This window comes from Camelus bactrianus, chromosome 35 (assembly GCF_048773025.1).
Source record: "Camelus bactrianus isolate YW-2024 breed Bactrian camel chromosome 35, ASM4877302v1, whole genome shotgun sequence".
In the NCBI taxonomy this organism is placed as follows: Eukaryota; Metazoa; Chordata; class Mammalia; order Artiodactyla; family Camelidae; genus Camelus; species Camelus bactrianus.
The window spans coordinates 1,514,629-1,535,770 of NC_133573.1; the positions used below are offsets into that span (position 1 = coordinate 1,514,629).

Sequence of the window (21,142 nt, forward strand, 5' to 3'; positions counted from 1 at the left end):
GTTTAATATTTTCCCCAAGAACTTTATAGACTTTGCTCCACAATTTTGTAGACTTTTCTTTCTACTTAGTATTATGTGTCTAATGTTGATTTTCCTCACTTGTCAATTTTCATTTCCCACTTATTTTTATCAGTAAGATTCTAGATTGAGTAGTCCCAGGAACTGTTGGTATGTTACCGATGGTCCTGTAGGTAAGATGGCCTCTGTCCTCCTGGCTTTAAGTAGTTTAAATAGTTGCAGAACCGTGGCTGGTCCAGAGGAGATGCGTTGATGTATGCTAGGGGTTCCCATCGTCTTCCCAGGCAGGAAGGGGAACTTTGAGGATTTTGGACTCTCTCTGATTAATGGAAAGAATGACTTTATTCCAAGGCAGTTTGTCTTAATTGGACATTTCTTTCTGAATCCTTATACAGATGAAAATATTTTCCTTCAGACGTGGACATTAATTTGCTGTGGTATATTTTTTTGAGCGTCTCTGTCTTCTTTGCCAAGACTTACTCTTTCTTACTGCTTAGTGCAGTGATTCTCAAACTTTAGCATGTGAAGGAATCAACTGGAGGACTAATTAAAACACAAATTGCTGGTCCTTCTTCCAGAGTTTTGGAGTTACAAGGTGTGGTGGGGTCTAGGGATCTGCATTAGAAACAAATGTTGCTGCTGGTTGTGGAACCACATTTTTTGAACTCTTGATCTAGAGTAAGTGTTGAAGAAGAGAAATTTTAGACTAGCCTGATTTTTTTCTTCTGCCTGAATGCATGTAATAAAAAATTTCTTTAATAACTAATTCAGAATTTTTATTTGGATATGATAGAGTGGGTTTGTTAGTGGGTTTTTTTTTTTTTTGTGGCAAATGTAATTAGTGTAACATATTTTCTAAGTGATAAATGCTGGTATTTTGAACAGTATGATTGGTTTTATGTATTCATTCTCTCTCACAATCTTCCAAACTAGTACTTTGCATTTTCCATTAAAATATCAAGTAGTAGTGTAATATTTTGTATTTTGATTTTTAGGCTTGTTAACACAGCAGAGTTATATTGAAGAGGTAATGTTGGTGAGATAATGCTTTTCATTATTGTACTCTGCTATATGCAAAAATAATGCTCTTCTGAGGGGAATTTAAATATTTCTTACCTATTTTAAGAAAATAGATCATTGGGATTTTGGGATCTTCTAATATAGATCTGTAAGAATGGAAAATTCTTTTTTTTTCCTAGAGCTAAGTTGTCTATGCAAGGTATACTAAAACTCTATCTGTAAATATAAACATATTGTTATTTTGGGTTATAGATTTATAGTTTTATTTTAGTAACTTGTGCACTTTTGTGATTGAAAATTTCAAGAGACTTGATTTAAACATTTTATCATGTCATACATTGTGAGGAATCTTACTTATAAATGTTTTAATTAAAACTTTATTTTCCAGATTTTGGAATCTCTTTTTAAGGTATGTTCAGTATATTGCCTACTAAAATTTAATGTAGAAATACATGTAATTGAAAAAGAGTTTTCTAAGTTTTGAGGAAGTAAAGGTAACTCCCCAACTTACTACTATATATATTAAAAATTTTATGTTTCAGTTGTATGTTGCTTTAGCACCATTCTAAACCCTAGGATAAATGATGTTTTGTTCAGGACTAGTATTTGATAGATATTCACACACACACACACACACACACACACACCCCCCACCTATTTATTTCACTGAAGAAATTAATTTGTCAATATTATTTCTTTTCTATTCCTTTTTTTATAAAGTGGTTTCAACGACAGGTCAATCAGATGGAAGAGGTAAATACAACGTTTCTTAATTGTTAATTAAATTAATATTATGACTGATTTGAAAACCAGTTTGAGATATAAGGTAAAATTTTAAAAATAATTATTGGTTATAATCTTTTGATTCAGGTAGAGGAGTAAATGGGCAGAATAAAGTATTTCTCAGTGATTGATTATACAGTGTTCTTGCATGTATCTGGTATACTCTAAATTTGGCCCATTCTTTCTCCTAAAATTAAAAAATGGAAATTTAGTTAGTATTTTTTCATAATTTAAATAAAATAGTAAACAAGTGGCAAGAGAAAAATTACCAACTTAAAATTTTTTCCTGTATTTAAAAATTCATGTATAATGTGATATATGCTTACTCATAAAGTTATATATTGGTTTTCTTTAAATTTAATGTTATTTGAATGATTTTTCTTCTTAAACTTTTAGTTTTAGGTACTTTGCTACCAGCTTGAAAACTGCTGGTCTCTATCCTTAGGGGTTTTAAATTCTATTTTGAAAAATATTTTATGTATGCTGTTAATTATAGCAGAATGATTTCCAGGGTAGCTTTAGTGAGTTGTAGAATTATTCTAGTTTTATCTCGGCTATGCTTACGATTTAGCCAAATTAAATACTCCTGAAGCCCAGGTACTTTAAATTAGAGAGGTTCATTTATTTGAGATATAAAATTAGAGAGTAAAGGTAGAAATCATAACTGTCTCTTAGCATCTTCTTATTTTACCTCTGGCACTAGAGCAGGAAGCTCTTGTGCTCTTACCCTCTTGGCCTGAGCACGGACATCCCTGACCTCAGAACGGCGGTAGTGGTCCCTGTTAGACTGTAGTGGGTTGATTGTTACCTTTGCAGAGAAGTAGGGTTGAGGTGAAGCCCACTATCCCCGACCCTCTTGTAAAATGTGTACTTTTTTGCAACTTGGGCAGTTTGGCTTCCTTTATGTCTTCTTTTATCTTCCATCCTCTTTTTATTCTATTTTATTTATAGATTTGTCTCACTTTCTTCTTTTCACAGTTAGTCCTGTCAGCGTGTAAGACCTTCCCAAACCCCTGACCTCTCAGGTCCTTGACCTCTTTATCTTCAGAGGTCTAGGGCCCTCTTTTTCTTTCTTTCTTTTTTTTTTTTTTAAAAAACTCTGGCCCAACTTCCAGTCACACTCTGAACCTTATCATTAATCAAATAGCTTTATTTTAAAAAATCATTAATTTAAGCAACTTGTTCTTGAACTACAAATTTCTGTCTTTCCAGTTACTATTTTAAATACTGCTCTGGCCACTCTTTGACTTCATCAAGACCACCAGTTCATTTATTCCCTTACTTTCTTGTTGTCTTTTTACTCATTTTTCTTTTCAGCTTGGAGACTATGTACTTCGTGTCAGTGAATTCCTTCCCAATCCCTTCATCTCTTTTTGTTGTACTTGTCTAACAGAACTGCTAACTAAAACTTGGCACTTGCCATCTGCCTCTACAAGCATTGGACCATGTTGGCACTTACCATCTGCCTCTGCTTGGATTAAGTCCCAAGCCACTGCAGCCACTGACCTCCAACATCCCCTGAAAGGAGTTCAGGGTGGAGGTCAGGAATGGGGTGGTCTGTGCTCTGGGGAAACTGGCTGAATAGGTCTTCAGATAGTTAGGTATTTTCAGGAAGAGATTTTATGAGCCCAATTCTTGCATCTCCTCATATCTAGAAAAGCACTAAAGTCATTAATGGTGACATCTGCTCCTCATGACCAGCAGCAGCCTCTGGCTAAACGTGTTTGACTGCACGTACCCCCCCTTCACTGAAATCGTATCTAGTACTGAGTTTTCTCCTGGCCTCTCCTGGCCTCTTTCTCAGAGCTCTCTGGGATGCTGTCTCCTGGGCTGTAGTCCTCATCTTGCCTCAAATAAAACTTAACCCACAACTCTCACATTGTGTGATTTTATTTCAGTCAACAGAACAAAACTTTGAGTAAATGTAATTATATACTCTTTGGGCCTATAGCTTACCTTTGAAATACTGCTGAAGAAAGTAACACAGTAGGTCAGACACAATTATTACAAGTACTGCCTGGCAATTCTGTTGGATTTCTGAAATGAGTTTCTGCCATCTGAAACCCAGCTGTTCTGCTGTGTTTCCATCTTCACTCTCAGCCAGCCTCTTGAAATGCTTTAAATACACGCCACTGGTTAGAACCCCTTCAGTTCTTGCTTCCAAACAAAAACTTACTTATATCATACTTGTTCTTTCTTTCGTTCATCCCGCTGAAAAGAGACACTGTTCCTTGTCCCATGCAGAACTCAGTCTCGCACCTGTTTTGGATCTTATCTCTTAAGAAACTTGATTAATCATTCTCTTATGTAAGACTCAACTTTTTATTCAGTTGTGTCCTTCCTTTTAGTTTTTCAGTGTGCTCATGTCTTCAATTTGATGCCACATTCCCCTTCGGTTGTAGGCCTGTCTCTCTTTTGACATTCATAACCAATTTTTTAAAACTATATTATATTCAAGTACTCACACGAGGGAAGAAGTTAGATTGTTGTCAGAGAATAAAGGCAAAAACAAAGATTTGTAAAATAGGGGAGGAAAAAACCTTGCAGATAGTTTAGGAGCAGTAAAACTAGTTGAATTTAAGAAAAAGTGTTAAATCACCTGAAACTGGCACCTAGTGAAGCAGTTAATGCGGGCATTCTTTCCTTTAAAGAACCAACTAGGCATAGCAAATAAACAGATTAGAATTGTTTATGAATTTCCTTTAAAACCTTAACAGTTTAGCTGAGCACCGTATTTTACAGGTACAGAGCTCAATTTTGTTTTTTTTTTGTATCAGTTTACTGTGTTTTCTGTTCTTACTGCTGAAGCATTTCTCAGCCTATCCAGACTGGATTGTGTCTTCAGAACGCAGGAGACATTCTGTATGGTTCTCCCCAGCTTACATGTTGTTAGATGGAACAGTTTTATTTACCTCAGACATGTTAACATTGTTGATGACTTCCTCATCTTTAAAACACTGTTACTTTGGCTTTTGTGAATTATGCTTTCCTGGCTAATGTTTCCCCCACTTTGGCTGTCCTCTTTTTAGAGTCAGCTTCTTTATCTGACCATTAAATGTCAAGAGTGCCTGAAGATTTTATCTTGTTCCCTTTTTTTTTTTTTACTCTTGGCTTTTCCCCTAGGCAGCCCCATCCAGTTTCTCCATTCAAGTGTTACTTTTATGCTGGTAATTTAGAAATATTCTTGCTCAAAACCATCCTCTGAACTGCTAATGTTTGTATAATTTCCTGTTAGACTGTTCCACCTCAGACCCAATTGGTCAAAATCAAGAACTTTTTACCCCTAAACTCATACCCAAGTGTTCCCTATCTCAGTGAATGATAGTACCATCTATCCAATTGGATAAGCCAGAAATACAGTAATTCACCTTGGCAGTTTGAGTCTGTCCTTAACGTTCAGTCCTTTGATTTTGATTTTATGTCCCAAATAGTTGTCGAATGTGTCTTCTTTTCTCTTTGTCTATTCTTTGCATCTTAATGCTGGTTCTGGTTGTCTCCAGTGTGCCTGGGTCCTGATTTATGCATTCATGTTCATCAGGAATAGTATTCAGTAGACAGCTGAACTTCCTGTCTGGAATTTTAAGCTTTTCATATTTGAAGCCATAATTATTCTCCTTGGTTATTTTCTTAATTTATTGTATCAGATATATTGCCTACGTGTTTGTATTACCTTTGCCCTTTGAGGAGTGTTTTTTAAATGGTTGGTGGATCATGTTTAAACATCACCCAAGAAACAAATGTACATTGCAGAGCTCCAAATCAGACTTACTGAGTTAGTTTTTTTTGTTTGTTTTGTTGTGTTTTTAGTTTTTTTTTTTTTTTTTTTTTTTTGATGTGTGAGTTAGGAATCTGCCTCTTTAACAGACTCCCATAGAGGATTATTATGCACACTAAGACTCCAGAATCTTGGAATAATCTTATTTTCATTGTTGACACAGTTTATTGTCAGTACATACTGGTGGGGGTAATGCATGTGGTTGTGTTATATTAACAGAGACACATGTTGAAGCCTTTAGAATGTATGGTGAGTGGCATTAGAGAAATTTAGGATAAGCGTATAGCCTCATGTTTCAGTTGTTCTGCTGGAACCTGTGCCCAGTACATCTCTTTGATGAAGTCTTGGTTGATAATTCCATATTCCTTTAATTCTGTGGCATTAGCTCTTCTCCCAGAGAGGATTTATGTTCAGATTTAATCCATACTGGGAAATACACTGTATCAGTTAAGGTCCAATCAGAAGACAAAAACCACAAAATAATGAGTAGGGGAGTTTAATGTAAAGAATTCTAACAAAAATATAGCTACTAAAGAGGTGAAGACAACTCCACAGAATGCGAGGACACTCGACACAGGGGGGCAGCCTGTGCCTCTGGGAAGGAAGCAGAGCTCACAGGGAAGGAACAGATCTCAGTGCCCCCATCTGCCTCCCCCTGCCCAGAGCTAGGATCCAGGCCTCGTGCACAAGGAGTGGCTGTCACTGTTGGATGACAGAGACGTCTCCTGGGGTTCCCTGCTGGTGGAACTGGAGCTTACTGGGAAGCTACCCACGAGGGTGGCACAGTGGGAAGCTGTCCTCTGTGGTTCTGGAAGAAGCCATCTTCCCGGGAGGGGCTGTACCTCTTGCTGGGAAATTGTCCATGAGGGTGGCATGCTGGAAAGCTCCCCGAAGGGAGGTTCTGCACTAGTGTGTCTTGCTGAGAAGTTCTGGGAGAAACCGCCTGTGGGGCTTGTGCCATGCCAGGGGCCTTGCCAGAAGCCAGCGTGGGGGTGGTGCTTTTGAAACTCCCTGGAGGTGAGTCTTCTGGGTACAGTGTACTGTCCTAGAAGAAAAGTTTCCTCTTCCTCTAGTGTCTGGGACCCTCTGCTGACAACGGTTGGCATCATGCTGCCTGTCAAGATAGAACTGTTCCACTAATGTACACCGGACAATGAAGGGTGGGTTTGAGATGAGCAGCAGTAAGTGGGTGACTAGCTGATGGCTGTGTCACTCCTCAGGTTCAGTTTATGGTCGCTGCCCTCTCACTTGGGATCTCGCCCCTGTCCACAGGGTGTTCCTACACCCCCTGCTTCCCCGCCACTGGTTCTGCTTCCCACGGTCTCAGACTTCCTTCTACTGTCGTATCTTAATCCCACTCCAGGGAGTGGGATTTAAATTCCCATTGTTGGAATTTCTCTTCGCTTGGTGCTAGGACCATGCCTTGAAAGCTTTTTTTTTTTTTTTTTTTTTTTTTAGCTTTTCCTCCATCATAAGGATTAGAATTCTCTTTTAAATATTTTGAATTGTCTTTAACTGATCCTGCTATAATTGTTATTTAACTGGCTTAGAATTCTTCTGTATTAAAATAATAAGTGGAAGATTGGATTTGAGTTTCGACATGTAAAAGTCAACACCTAGCTATAATTCTATTGCTAGGCAATAGCTTATGTAATTCTCCTTGTAAAATACTAGTATTTGATTATAGCTATAGATAGATAAGAGTAATATAAAAGTTATTTGAATATGATAAATGAAATGATGAAATCTCTTTGAGGCATGGGAACAAAATGGGTATTTCCTAAGTAACTGGCTGATTTTATTATTTTAGATAAGTAAAGGTCAAACTTTTTCAAGAGCGGAATTTCCATTACCTGATAAAACAGTCAGTTTAAGCATTGCACGACTAGCAAAGCAGCTACAGATACTTGAAGAGCTGAGAAATTGCCTTAAAGGAAAGTGTAAATACTCCTTCAAGGAAACGTCCAAACCTAAGTGAGTAAAATGTAAGAGTTAAAAGAATTAAAAATAGTAAGAGTGGGTATGTAGTTAGTAATGAGTGTAAGATAATGGTTAGGTGTTACACTGTACACAGAGAGCTGCTGGATCAAATCAGAGAGTCTAGCAGCTTGTTCTTATTTGAAATTTTTAATGGTTTGAAATGGCACCAGGACATGTGGCTATTAAAATTCAATTCAATTTAATTAAAAAACCAGTTCTTTAGTCACACTAGCCACACTTCAAGTGCTTTGCAGCCACCTATGGCTGTTGTTAGAAAGTTCTCTTGGGCACTGCTGGCTATGAAATATCTGGCTTCTGATCCCTCGCTCGGTTGGATTAGGTAGCTTTCACAATAGATAGGGAACTGTTTAAGGTGTAATTATTCACTATTCAAGAACACCATCATTAAAAGTTGCATAGGGACAGGGATGTGCTCCAAAGAATAAATTTCTCCTTTTTAGTTGAGAAAGCCCTTTTTTTTGGGAGGTGGGAGGAAGATTCAGATGAGTGATACTCTGGTTATTTGTTGACACTCATGTTTGCTACTTGAGGTTTAAGCTGTCTTGAAATTAAATATACAAATCATTTTCATAGGATATCTTCAGTGATTTGTTTTGCACCTCCATGGTTACCATTTTTTTCTTGTGGTGAGAACAAATCTACTCTCAAGAATTTTAGGTATCCAGTACAATGCTATTGTGAATTGTAAACACTGTGCTGTACATTAGATCTCCAGAACTTATGCAACTTATAGCTGAAAGTTTATAGTTTATACTTTTTTTTTAAAAAATCAGTGTCACCCTATCAATAAAAAATGTTAAAACAAACAAAATCAATAAAAAAGTTAAAAAAAAACCGCCAAACAAAAAAAAGGACATTGTAAAATGATTATAAATCAGTAAAAAATGTTAAAAAACAACAACAACAACAACAACAACAAAATCAGTGTCACCCCATTTCACCAATCCCCCAGCCCCTGGCAACCACCATTCTAATCTCTGGTTCTAAAAATAGGACTTTTTAACTTCCACACGTAAGCAAAATCGTAGTGTTTGTCTTTCTCTGGCTTATTTCACTTAGCATAACATCGTCCAGGTTCATCCATACTGTCACAAATGGCAGCATTTCCGTTGTGTATGTACCAAGTGAATGTCATCATTCATTCATCCACTGATGAAAACGTAGGTTGTTCCTGTATATCGGAGTTGTGAATACTACTGCAATAAACATGTTGACAGTTTCCACCAGGAAAAGGTGTTGAATTTTGTGAAATGCTTTTTCTGTATCTGTTGAGATGATCATATGGTTTTAATCTTCCATTAGGTTAATCGGGCGTATCTCACTTTCTGGTTTGCGTATGTTTGACATCATTATATCCAGAGATAAATCTCATTTGCTCAAGGTGTATGATACTTTCAATGTTGAATTTAGTTTTTTAGCATTTTGCTGAGGATTTTTGCATCTTTGTTCATCAGGGCTATTGGAATTGTAGTTTTTTTTTTTCCTGGTTGTAGTAGCAGGTTAATGTTAGCTTCATAAAATGAGTTTGGGAGTGTTCCCTTTCTTCAGTTTTGGGACTACTTTGAGAAGAATTGGCATTAATTCTCTAAATGTTTCATATGATTCACCTGTGAAACCATCTGGTCCTGGGTTTTTATTTGTTGGGAGTTTTCTGATTACCTAATTAGTTCTGGGTCTCTTCAGTTTATTTTTATCTTCATGGTTAAACTTGGTAGGGTGTATGCTTCTAGGAATTTACTTCTAGTGTCACACAATTTAAGTGGTGTATAATGTTGACAGTGATCTCTCTTGGTTCTGTTGTACTTTTTATTGCTGTATAATTGATGTAAAATATTAGTGCTAATTTCAGACACACAACATAGTGATTTGACATTTAACTGTATTGCAGATGATTGCCATGGCAAGTCTAGTCACCATAAAAAATTACTACAGTATTACTTAGGATATTCTTTTTTTTAAAAATTGAAGTATAGTTGATTTAAAATGTATTAATTTCTGGTGTACAGCATAGTGATTCACTTATACATATATATTCTTTTTCATATTCTGTTTTATTATAGGTTATTACAGGCTATTGAATGTAGTTCTGTGTGCTGTACAGTAGGACCTTGTTGTTTATCTGTTTTATATATAGTAGTGTGTATCTGCTAATCCCAAACTCCTCATTTATCCCACCTCCTCTTTGGTAGCCCTTTGGTAGCCATAAGTTTGTTTTCTGTGTTTGTGAGTTTGTTTCTATTCTGTAAATAAGTTTATTTGTGTCATTCTTTTAGATTCCACATGTAAGTGATACCATATGATATTTGTCTTTTTCCCTCTGACTTTACTTGGTATGATGATCTCTAGCTGATTCATAATCGTTATAAACTGCATCATCTACCCAACTCTTTCCCAGTTTATTCTGCTAAATTTCCTTGGTACTTTCTATCCCCTTTCATTGTTGTATCTTAAAAACTATTTTTTTTTAATATGCTTTTGTTTACATGATTGGCCAGCAGTCAGGCCGAAGTAGCAGCACCGTGGCATCGGTGAGCTGGCTTGTCATGCTTCCACATGTTAGGCTGGCAAGGAGACATTGGACGCCGAGGTGGTGAACACTTGATTCCATGCACAGAAAGCACAGGCAAGGGCAGCACGGTGCCGGCACCCGGTGTTCCTAGTTTCCTTGGACAGCACAGAGAAGGGGGCCAGATGACTGAGCAGACAAGTGGTTTGCTGCTCTGCCATGGAGAAGCCAAATCTAAATGACAGCCATGCACCTTTGTGGTCGTACAGAGGGACCATCAGCTGTTCTTTAAGAAAGAGACGGGTAAAAGTCTGTGCTCAGCTGAAATTAGGGAAGTAGATGAGAAATGGGCTTGTGTCAGTCTTGCAAAGATAGGAGTGAGAAACTGTCTCATGGAGACTCTTCAACCAGGCTTCTCTTTCTACAGCAGAAATTTCAGGGCATTCTACTGAGATTTGGGTCTGACTGCTGTCAAGCTTTGCTTATGTGGCCTTTATGGATCTGTGTGGTATTGTGTGCAGTGGGACAGGTGTTCCCTTGTAGCACTGATTCCCAAGTGGTGGCTGTTTTGTGCCCCAGAGGACACTTGTCTGTAGACACTTTGGCTGTCACAACTCCAGTTGGGAAACGCTACTGGCACTTGTGAGGCAGGGTTAGAGACACGGCTAAACATTCTAAGGTGCTCCAGATCATCCCTCATGACAGAGAAGCGTCCAGTCTAAACTGCCAGCGGTGCTGGGGGTGAGAAACCCTGTCCTCCAGTGATCTCCGTGTTACTTCTGTCTTGTCCCCTATTATTTGGCATCCAATAATATACCTAATAGTTTTATTATGAATTAATCAATTATTAGATATTATTTTAAGTTAATAATTTATTAATTTAATCTCTCATGTGTAAGCTTTCCTCTCAAGACTGTCATTTCCTCAAGATTAGAACCAGTCATGCATATCTGCATGTTTCCTATCACATGTAATAAACAGTAAATCAGTATAAGTAATTTTTACGAATAGCTGAATGAAATCAACTCCAACTCATTTGTTCCACTATCCCCAGCCATATCTGGTATAGTAACTTATCCAAGTAAAACTTTACATTTGTAAACAATCACTTTTTTGTATTAAACATACAGAAAATTACTTTATTTTACTTAAAGTAGGAAGTACCCGCTGTTGGGAAAGGCTGCTGTTTACCGTGCAGTTGCCTTACTGATTTCTCCGTCTGTTGAAGACTAGACCTGCAGGAATGATGGAGTGACACTTGAGCTGGCTTTGCAGTTACAGAGCCTTGGCTCAGAGGTTCGGATCTGTTCACTTGAGCTGTCTGCTATGAGTCATGACATTAATTTCAGGCCATATATTAATGTTAATACCTGCATTTTGAGTGTCTGATGTGTTCCAGGTGTTTTCCTAGTAACTTTACATGTGCCCTTTGATCCTTACAACTGCTTTATGAGATTGGTACTCTAATACTGCAGTTCTGACAGGTGAAGAAACTGAGGTTCAGATTAAGTAAGTTACCAAATGTCATGTATTTAGTGGGTAAAGCAGGTTTTGAGCCAGGCAGTCTGGTTCCAGAGCTTGTGCTTTTAATAATTGAGTACATGATTAAAATACATTGGTGAAAAGAAAACTCATGCTTCTGCCCAATTTAGTTTTGCTGTTTTTTTAATGTTATTGTTGGTATATGTAATTATATTCATGGAATGCATAGAAACCATAGAATCACATAGTTGGACTTTTTACTTATTTACTTGCTAATTATTTACCTGAATGCCTATGAATAAAGGTTAACAAACATGTTAAATTTTATTTTATAAACTGCCTATATCTAGAGAATATGTTCTACTTCTTAAGTGTGATTTAAATTCTTATTCTTTGATAATAAATAAATGTTTTATTTATTGGGATTTGAGCAGGGATACTGAAAGTCCACCAGCAGCACTGAAGAGTTATGAAAGTATAGAGCACAAAATTGACGGTAATGATATTTTATACATATGTAGCCTTTATAGGGTTTCCTAAACTCAACATTTGGAGACTTACAGTTTAAAGATTTGTAGCCATAAAAGTTATACAGTGGTAAATTTAAAAAGGTATTCAGGGGAGAGTTTGCTGTTTTCAATATAAACTCTTAGTATGTTCCAGATTCTGGGAGTACACAAACTTAATAAAACTTGGTTGTTACCCTTATAAAACCCACAACATAGTAAGGATGCAAACACATTATGTGTCATTTTAATATAGTCTGATGCGTGATCAGGTATGTGTAATTTGCAGTGAGTCCACAGAAGGGAGCCAGTTGGTTCAACCTGAGGGAGTTAGAAAGGTTTTAAGCAGCCTTAAGGGATGAATAGGAATTCTTCTAGTGAAGAAGGGAGATATTTGGTATTCTGAGAGGAGGGTACAGCATGAAAAACGTATGAACAGGGAGCCACCAGTGGCTGACATTGAAGTGTGAAGTGTGGGCAGGGATGAGGTGGGGGCGGGGAGAGCCTCGGCAGGGAATAGACGCTGTGCTAAGGGACACTTTCCGTCCTTCCTCCCTTCCCTCCTTCCCCAGGGTGCGATAGAATCGTCAATTTTTTTTGTAGGAAAGTGACATGTTGGATTTTATCTGAAAGAGATTATTCTCCACGTTGAGGAGCTAGGTTTGGGGACTGGGAGAAGGAAATGTAAGGTACTGCTGGATCTTAGATGTGTGACAAGTGCCTGCATCAGAGCATAAATGAAAAGGGGCAGATTTAAGGAATATTTACTTGGTAAAATCGGCAAAGCTCAGCGATTGGATATGAAAGGGAGATTCAAGAGTGATAGCGTTAACCAGGAGAGCGCAAGAGGAAGGCAGGTTGTCTTGAGAAAATGATGCGTCCACATCGCTCCCTTGCTGTACACAGTCTCTCAGGTGCTACCCTTTGTTGCCTGATGGGGAGGGTCTACTGTGTTGGCAGCTCTGCTGTTTTTCCTAGAATTTCTTGGAATCTCTTGAATGAGTTAATAAAATAAAAACTGAAATTTAAACTCAATACATAAAATTGATATTTGAAACTTATGACAAATTCACTATTAATTATTTCAGAATTCCTAAAAGCCCACTCAACTGAAGAAATGGCAGATGTTTCTGCGACAGAGCCAAGTAAGTCTCCACTCACTGAGCACTGCTGTATTAATGACCTCTGCTGAGTGCAGTGATTTCTGTAATTTTCTGTGATTTGGAGTAATAATTATTAAGTTACAGCGTAACTTCACTGGAGTTCGGAGCCACACAGCGGTGCTGGCTGTCAAGTGCACTCTGAGGTTCCTTGGCCACTACCTGCTACCAAGAACAGACTCCTTTTTGAAGAGCGCCATGCTGTCACTTGGAATGGAGGATTTTCAGTTGTGATTAGAATGTGCTACAGAAATGCTGCAGGTGTGCTAGGCCTCTGAGGCGAGCGGTGATAAGCTGGGGAGTTCACTTGTAGGTCTGTGACTGTGCATTACGGATCATCTCAAGCACACTAAGGATTTAACTGGAATATAAAGAGCTGCAAGAACTCAGACTCCTGCCTACTTGTCAGCAGAAAGGAGAGACTACCTTCCTCCTGTCTTAATATTGGAGAGAATTTTGAAATAGCTATGAAGTGTATGCTGTGGAATAGAATTTAGAAGTAGAAAATAAGATCTGATTGAAAGAAGCTGAGGGCAATCCCGTCCTTGACGACTTGAGCCGCAGGCCCTCATGTGGACGTGTTGCGTCCTGCAGCACGTACTGCACAGTCCGGGGAGGCTGCGGCCCCAGGTGGCCCTGGCGGGCTGGGTGGGTGGAGAGGGGTCCGGAGCTTTGGCGCAGACACATAGGAAAAGGCACCCTCTGTGTTGCGAGGAGCCCGCGCACGTCTGTGGAGCTCTGTCTCCCTCATCTGCACAGCTGCCTTCTGTCTAACTCTGTGCCCTGTGAGTTACTGCTGCTTTGGCCTCCCCATGTGCTATATCCTGTCTCTGAGCTCAGGGAGACTGGCAAGCTTTGTTTGGATTTCCCTTCCTTATGCTGTGGCCTTGGAACTCCAGCCAGTAAGCTGGGGTCCTCGCAGAGCTCGCCTTTGTTTTCCTTCTGTTAGGGATTACTGCTTTGGATCTTGTTTTCCTGTATCTGAATGTTGCTGTTTCATATATTTTGTCCAGATTTTAATTGGTTTAAAGTAAAAGGGTAATTCTGGTCCCTGCTGCTCCATCATGGACAAAAGTGGAAGTCTGTACCTATTTGTAGGCCAGAGGGGCACATCTTCTAACCATGAGCCCAGGTTCCAGAAGAATAAAGTATAATAGTAGAAACTTTACTCATGGTTTTTAAGGGCAGTAGAGGACAGTTACATTGCACAGTGTGGAGAAAACCCTTTTACAGATTGCGACGTGTCTTCCTGTGGCAGCTGTCTCGGTCCCTGGGCGCCGCTGCTGCAGGTCTGCTCGTTCTCTGCGTTGCTGCTCCTCCTGTGCACACTCTCTCTTTCTTAACAGTTCTCCTCTTCACTTCTCCAGCCTGCTTTTATTCTTGTCTTCCCTCATTCTCTAAACTCTGTTAGAGTCCAGAGCCTAACCATTAAGACGAAAGCGACCTTTGAATTCCACTGTTTTTTCCTTCTTTTAGACTATCGTTTAATCTTCATGTTGTATCATTTATAGCTAATGAACTTTATTTTTTAGGGCAGGTTTACATTTATAGAAAAATTGAGCAGAAAGTACAGAGTTTCCATATGCTCACTCTCTTCCCCACTCCTTGCACAGTTTCCTCAATTATTAAATTTTGCATTAGTGTGGTGCATTGTTTAAAGTGGATGAACCAGTATTGATACATTATTATTAACTCAAGTCCACAGTTTACCTCGGTTTCAGTCTTTGTATCATGCAGTTCTGCGGGTTGTGACAAATGCATAATGTTATGTATCCACCATTACAATGTCTCACAGAACAGTTTCATGTCCTGAAGATCCCACATCCACCTGTTCATCTCTCTACTCACCAGAATCCCTGCCAGCCACTAATCTTTTTGTTGTCTTTAGAATATTGCCTTTTCAAGAATATCCTCTGTTTTAAATCATATAGTCTTTCTTTTACTTATCAATATGCAGTTAAGATTCCTCTGTCTTTTCATGGTTTTATAGCTCATTTATTTTTATTGTGTGAATCTATGTATGGATGTACATGTTTGTTTATCCATTCGTCTATTGAAGGACATCTTGGTTGTGTCTAAGATTTGGCAATTATGAATAAAGCTGCTATAAACAAAATTCTTTATGTGGATAGACATTTTTTTAACTCATTTGGGTAAATACCAAGGAGCATGATTGCTGGATCATATAGTAAAAATATGTTTAGCTGCCAAACTGTCTTGTACAGAGATTGCATCATTTTGCATTTCTGCTAGCAATGAGCATGAGAATTTTTGGTGCTCCACATCTTTGTCAGCATTTGGCGTTGTCAGAACTTTGGATTTTAGCCATTCGAGAAGGTGTTTAGTGTTATCTCATATTTTATTTTATTTTATTGTTTTATTTTACTCCATGTTTTAATTTGTGATTCCCTAATGCTATATGACATTGGACATCTTTCCATGTGTTTATTTGCCATCTATATATATCTTCGGTGAAGTATTGAGATCTTTTACTCACCTTTTTAAAGGGGTCATTTGCTTTCTTATTGTTGAATTTTAAGAGTTCTTTGTATATCTTGGACATAAATTCTTTGTCAGATACGTGTTTTGCAAAGATTTTTTTCTCAGTCCATGGTTTGTATTTTCATTCTCTTAACGTATCTTTTGCAGAGCAGAAGTTTTAAATTTTAATGAAGTTGAACATTTTTATTTCATGAGTGATGCCTTTGATGTTATGCCTAAAAGTCATCTTCAAACACAGTGTAACTGGGAATTTTTTCCTATATTATTTTCTAGAAATTTTGTTTTGCCTTTTATATTTAAATCTGTGATTCATTTTGAATTAGTTATTGTGTGGTGTGTAAAGTCTGTGCCTAAATTATTTTTTGCATATCGATGTACAGTTTTCCCAGCACCATTTGGCAAAAAGACAAACCTTTCTCCATTGAGTTACCTTCATTCCTTTGCCAAAAATCAGTTGACTATATTTGTGTGGGTCTGTTTCTGGGACCTCTGTTCTGTTCGATGGATTTGTTTGTTCTTTGCCAATACCAGCCTGTCTTGATGACTATAGCTTTATAGTAAGTCTTGAAGTTGGATAGTGTCAGTCCTCCAACTTTGTTCTTCTTCAGTATTTTATTGGCTTCTTTGGATCTGTTTCCTTTCTGTATAAAGCTTATAATAAGTCTGTTGATATCCACAGAATAGCTTGCTAGATTTTTGATTGGGATTGCATTACATCTACAGATCAAATTGGTGAAAATTGATGTCTTAACAGTAGCGACTCTTCCTACCCATGGACATGGATTATCTCTCCATTTATGTATTTTTTTTGCATTTCTCTCATCACATTGTTGTACTTTTCCTTATAGAGATTTTGTACACGTATATTTAGATTAATACCTAAGTATTGAGGTTTTGGTACTAACGTAACTCGTGTGTTTGTAATTTCAAGTTCTACTTGTTTATTGCTGGTATATAAGAAAGCAGTTGCAATTCACCTCTGTATATTACTCGTGTATGCTGTAATCTTTCTGTAATCACTTAATACTTCCAGGAGATTTTTGGTGATTCTTCGGGATTTTCTGTACAATCATCCATTGTAGAAGAAGACAACTTCTTCATTTTCAATCTTTACTTTTTATTTTCTTATACTGTTGTGGTAGTTAGGACTTCTAGTGTGATGTTGAATAGGAGTGGTGAGAGGGAACACCCTTGTCTTGTTCCTGATGTAGGAGGAAAGCGTTTGGTTTCTTGCCAGTAAGTATGGTGTTAGCTGTAGGTCTTTTGTTTGGTTTCCTATATCAAGTTGAGGATATTTGCTTTTATTTCTAGTTTGCAAAGAGTTGTTTGTCATGACTGAGTTTTAGATTTTTTGGAATGTTTTTTATGCATCTTTTGACATGATCATATGATATTTCTTCTCTGGACTATTGATATGATAGATTATATTAGCTGATTTTCAGATATTGACCCAGTCTTGCATACTTGGGAAATATCTCACCTGATAGTAGTGTATAATTTTTCCCTTACCTTGTTGGATTAGGTTTGCTGTCTTTTTGGGGATTTTTGCATCTGTTTTCATAAGCGATATTGGTGTGCAGTTATCCTTGTTTGGTAATGTCTTTGATCTTAATATTAGAGTGATGCTGGTCTCATAAAATGAGTTAGGAAGTCTCTCTTTTGCTTCGGTCATCTGGAGTAGACTGCAGATAATTGGTATGATTTTCCTTATGGGTTTGGTAGAATTTGCCAGTGAAATCAGTCCTGGTGCTTTCTGTTTTAGAAGGGTATCAATTATTGATCCATTTCTTTAAGATATAAGATACATATTCTATTCAGAATATCTGTTTCTCCTTGTGTGAGTTTTGCTAGATTGCATCTTTCAAAGAATTGGTCCATTTCATCTAAATTATCAAATCTGTTAGCATAAGTTTAGGCTAGAGGTGTATTCATTTTCTGAATTTTTTTTGAATAAGCAGCTTTTGGTTTATTTGATTTTCTGTAATGATTTCCTGTTTTCACTTTCATTGATATCAGCTCTAATTTTTATTATTTCTTTTCTTCTACTTACTTTGAATTTAACTTGATCTTTTTTTCTAGTTTCCTAAGGTAAAAGCTTAGATTATTGATTTAATATCTTTCTTCTGTTGTAATATATTTATTAAATTCTATATATTTCCTTCCATTGCAGTTCACAAAATTTGATGTTACATTTTCACTTTAACTTAGTTCAAAATGTATTTTAGTTTCTCCAACACTTCTTTGTCACATGTGCTATTTAGTAGTATGTTGTTTAATCTCCAAATATGCTGTGATTTTCAAGCTATCTTTCTGTTACAGATTTTAAATTTAATTGTGTTGGGGTCTGACAGCAGACATTATATAATTTCTGTTGTTTAAATTTGTTGAGGTGTATTTAATGGCCCAGAATATGGTGTGTTTTGGTGTATGTACCATGTGACTTTGAGAACAATGTATATTCTACTGTTGTTGTGTGAATTAGTCTGTAGCGTCTATCGTATCCAGCTGAATGGTGGTGATGTTGAGTTCACTAAGTCCTTACTGATTATCTGCCTCCTGTATCTGTCCAGTTCTGGTAGAAGGGTGTTGAAGTCTCCAGTTACAATGGTGGATTCATCTCTGTCTCCTTGTGGTGCACCAGTTTTGCCTCACTTGTTTTGATGCTCTGTAGTTAGACACATACACATTGAGGATTATTACATTTTGTTGCAGAGCTGACTCATTTAGCATTAAATGCCCCTCTTTATTCTTAATAACGTTTTTTTTTGTTCTTAAGTCTTCTCTGTTCAAAATTAATATAGCTGCTCCTGCTTTCTTTTGATTAATATTAGCATGGTATATCTTTTTCCTTCCATTCACTTTTAATCCATTTGTGTCTTTATATTTAAAGTTGGTTTCCTAAAAATAGAGTTACCAAATGATCCAGCAGTCCCACTTCTGGGCATATATCCAGATGGAACTATAATTCACAAAGATACATGCACCCCAGTGTTCATAGCAGCACTGTTTACAGTAGCCAAGACATGGAAGCAACCTAAATTTCCACTGACAGATGGCTGGGTAAAGAAGATGTGGTGTATAAACATATATAATGGAATATTACTCAGCCACAAAAATAATGAAATAATGCTATTTGCAGCAACATGGTTGGATCTAGAGATTATCATATTAAGTGAAGTAAGTCAGAGAAAGACAAATATAATATACCACTTTTATGTGGAATCTAGAAAAAAAAATGATACAAATGAACTTATTTACAAATGAGAAATAGACTCACAGACATAGGAAACAAACTATGGTTACCAAAGGGGAAGGGGGTTGGGGGAAGAGATAAATTAGGAGTTTGGGATCAACATATATACACTAGTATGTGTAAAACAGACAAACAACAAGGCCCTGCTGTATAGCACAGGGAACTATATTCAGTGACTTGTAATAACTTATAATGGAAGAGAATCTGAAAAAAGAATATATATGCATATGTATAATTGAATCACTTTGCACACCTGAAATTAACACATATAGCGAGGTTTTGTTTTTGATCCACTCTGGCAGTTGGTCTTTAAGTTGGTACATTTAGACCCCTGATGTTCAGAGTGATTATTGATACAGTTGGATTAGTGTCTGCTTATTAATGTTTTCTGTTTGTTGCCCTTGTTCTTTGCTCCAACTTTTTTTTTTTTTTTTTACTTTTCTTTTAATTGAAGTATAGTCAGTTTATAACAGTGTCAATTTCTGGTGTATAGCATAATGATTCAGTCATACATGAATATGCATATATTCATTTTCATATTTTTCACCGTAAGCTACAAGATACTGAGTATAGTTCTCTGTGCTATACAGTATAAACTTGTTTATCTATTTTATATATACCAGTCAGTATCTGCAAATCTCAAACTCCCAATTTATCCCTTCCCACCCCTTCCCCTCTGCCAACCATAAGTTTGTTATCTATGTCTGTGAGTCTGTTTCTGCTTTATAAATAAGTTCATTTGTCATTTTTTAAAAATAGATTCCACATGTGAGTGATATCATATGGTATTTTTCTTTCTCTTTTTGGCTTACTTCATTAAGAATGACATTCTCCAGTTTGCTCCAACTTTTGGTCTGCTCTTTCTCTGCCTTTTGAGGATTTAATTGACCATTTTATTTTTTCTCCAACTTTATTGAGATATAGCTGACATATAACATTGTATAAGTGTAAGGTGTACAATATGCTATTTGAGGTACTTACATATTACAAAATGTTAGCGCCATTGTGTTAGCTAATACCTCTGTAATGTTACATAATTACCATTTTTGTCTTTCTGATAGGAACTTTTAAAATCTATTCTCTTGGCAACTTTCAAGTATGTAATGCAGTATTGTTATCTACAATAGCAATGCTGTGCATTAGGTCCCTAGAACTTACTCATTTTCTAACTGGGTATCATATCCCCATCATATCCCCATATCCTCTACCCCAATCCCTGAGTAACTACCATTCTGTTCTGTTTATATGAGTTCAACTTTATTATATTCAACATATAAATGATATCATACAGTATTCATTTTTTCATTTCTGACTTATTTCACTTAGCATAATGCCCTCAAGATCCATTCATGTTGTGGCAAAAGGCAGCATTTCCCTCTTCTTTATGACTGAATAATATTCCACTATATACATATATACGTATGTATACATTCATCCATCAGTGGACATTTAGGTTATTTTTAATATGCTAACATGAGAGTGCAGATACATCTCATTGATAACCTGTTCCATTTCCTTTGGATATATGTCCAGAGGTGGGTCATATAATGTCGTTTTATTTTTAATTTTTGGAGGAACCTCCATATTGTTTTCCATAGTGGCTGCACCAATTTACATTCCTACCAGCAGTGCATCAGCAGTCTACTTTCTCCACACCCTTGTCAGCACTTGTTATCTCTTGTCTTCTAGGTAACAGCCATTCTAATAGGGGTGAGGGGATACCTCACTGTGGTTTTGATTTGCATTTCCCTGGTGATTAGTGTAGTTGAGCACCTTTTCATGTACCTGATAGTCATTTGTGCACTCTCTTTGGAAAAATGTCCATCCAGGTTCTTTGCCCATTTTGAAATCAGATGATGATGATGATTATTTAACTATGGAGCTGTATGAGTTCTTTATATAGTTTGGATATTAGCCCCTTGTCATTGAGTGGTTTACAGATACTTTCTCCTGTTCCGTATGATGCCTTTTCAGTTTGTTGATGGCTTCCTTGTCTGTGCAGAAGCTTTTTAGTCTGATGTAGTCCTACTTTTGTTTTTTTTAGTATATATTTCATGGTATTCTTCAACTCTAAAATCTGTTTGGTTCTTTTTAATGTTTTCTACCTCTTTGTTGAACGATTGGTCTTGTATTATT

The 21,142-nt window shown here is 37.0% G+C and overlaps 1 protein-coding gene across 1 annotated transcript in view; it reads left to right on the plus strand.

Moving 5' to 3' along the window:
* The window catches only part of CCDC7 (coiled-coil domain containing 7), a 196,693-nt gene that overhangs the window by 32,343 nt on the left and 143,208 nt on the right, over window positions 1-21,142 (plus strand). The window contains exons 4-8 of the mRNA XM_074357988.1: window positions 1,427-1,447; window positions 1,759-1,791; window positions 7,407-7,570; window positions 12,020-12,081; window positions 13,180-13,236. Coding sequence (XP_074214089.1) covers window positions 1,427-1,447; window positions 1,759-1,791; window positions 7,407-7,570; window positions 12,020-12,081; window positions 13,180-13,236 — 337 coding nt within the window. The remainder of the gene's footprint in view (window positions 1-1,426; window positions 1,448-1,758; window positions 1,792-7,406; window positions 7,571-12,019; window positions 12,082-13,179; window positions 13,237-21,142) is intronic.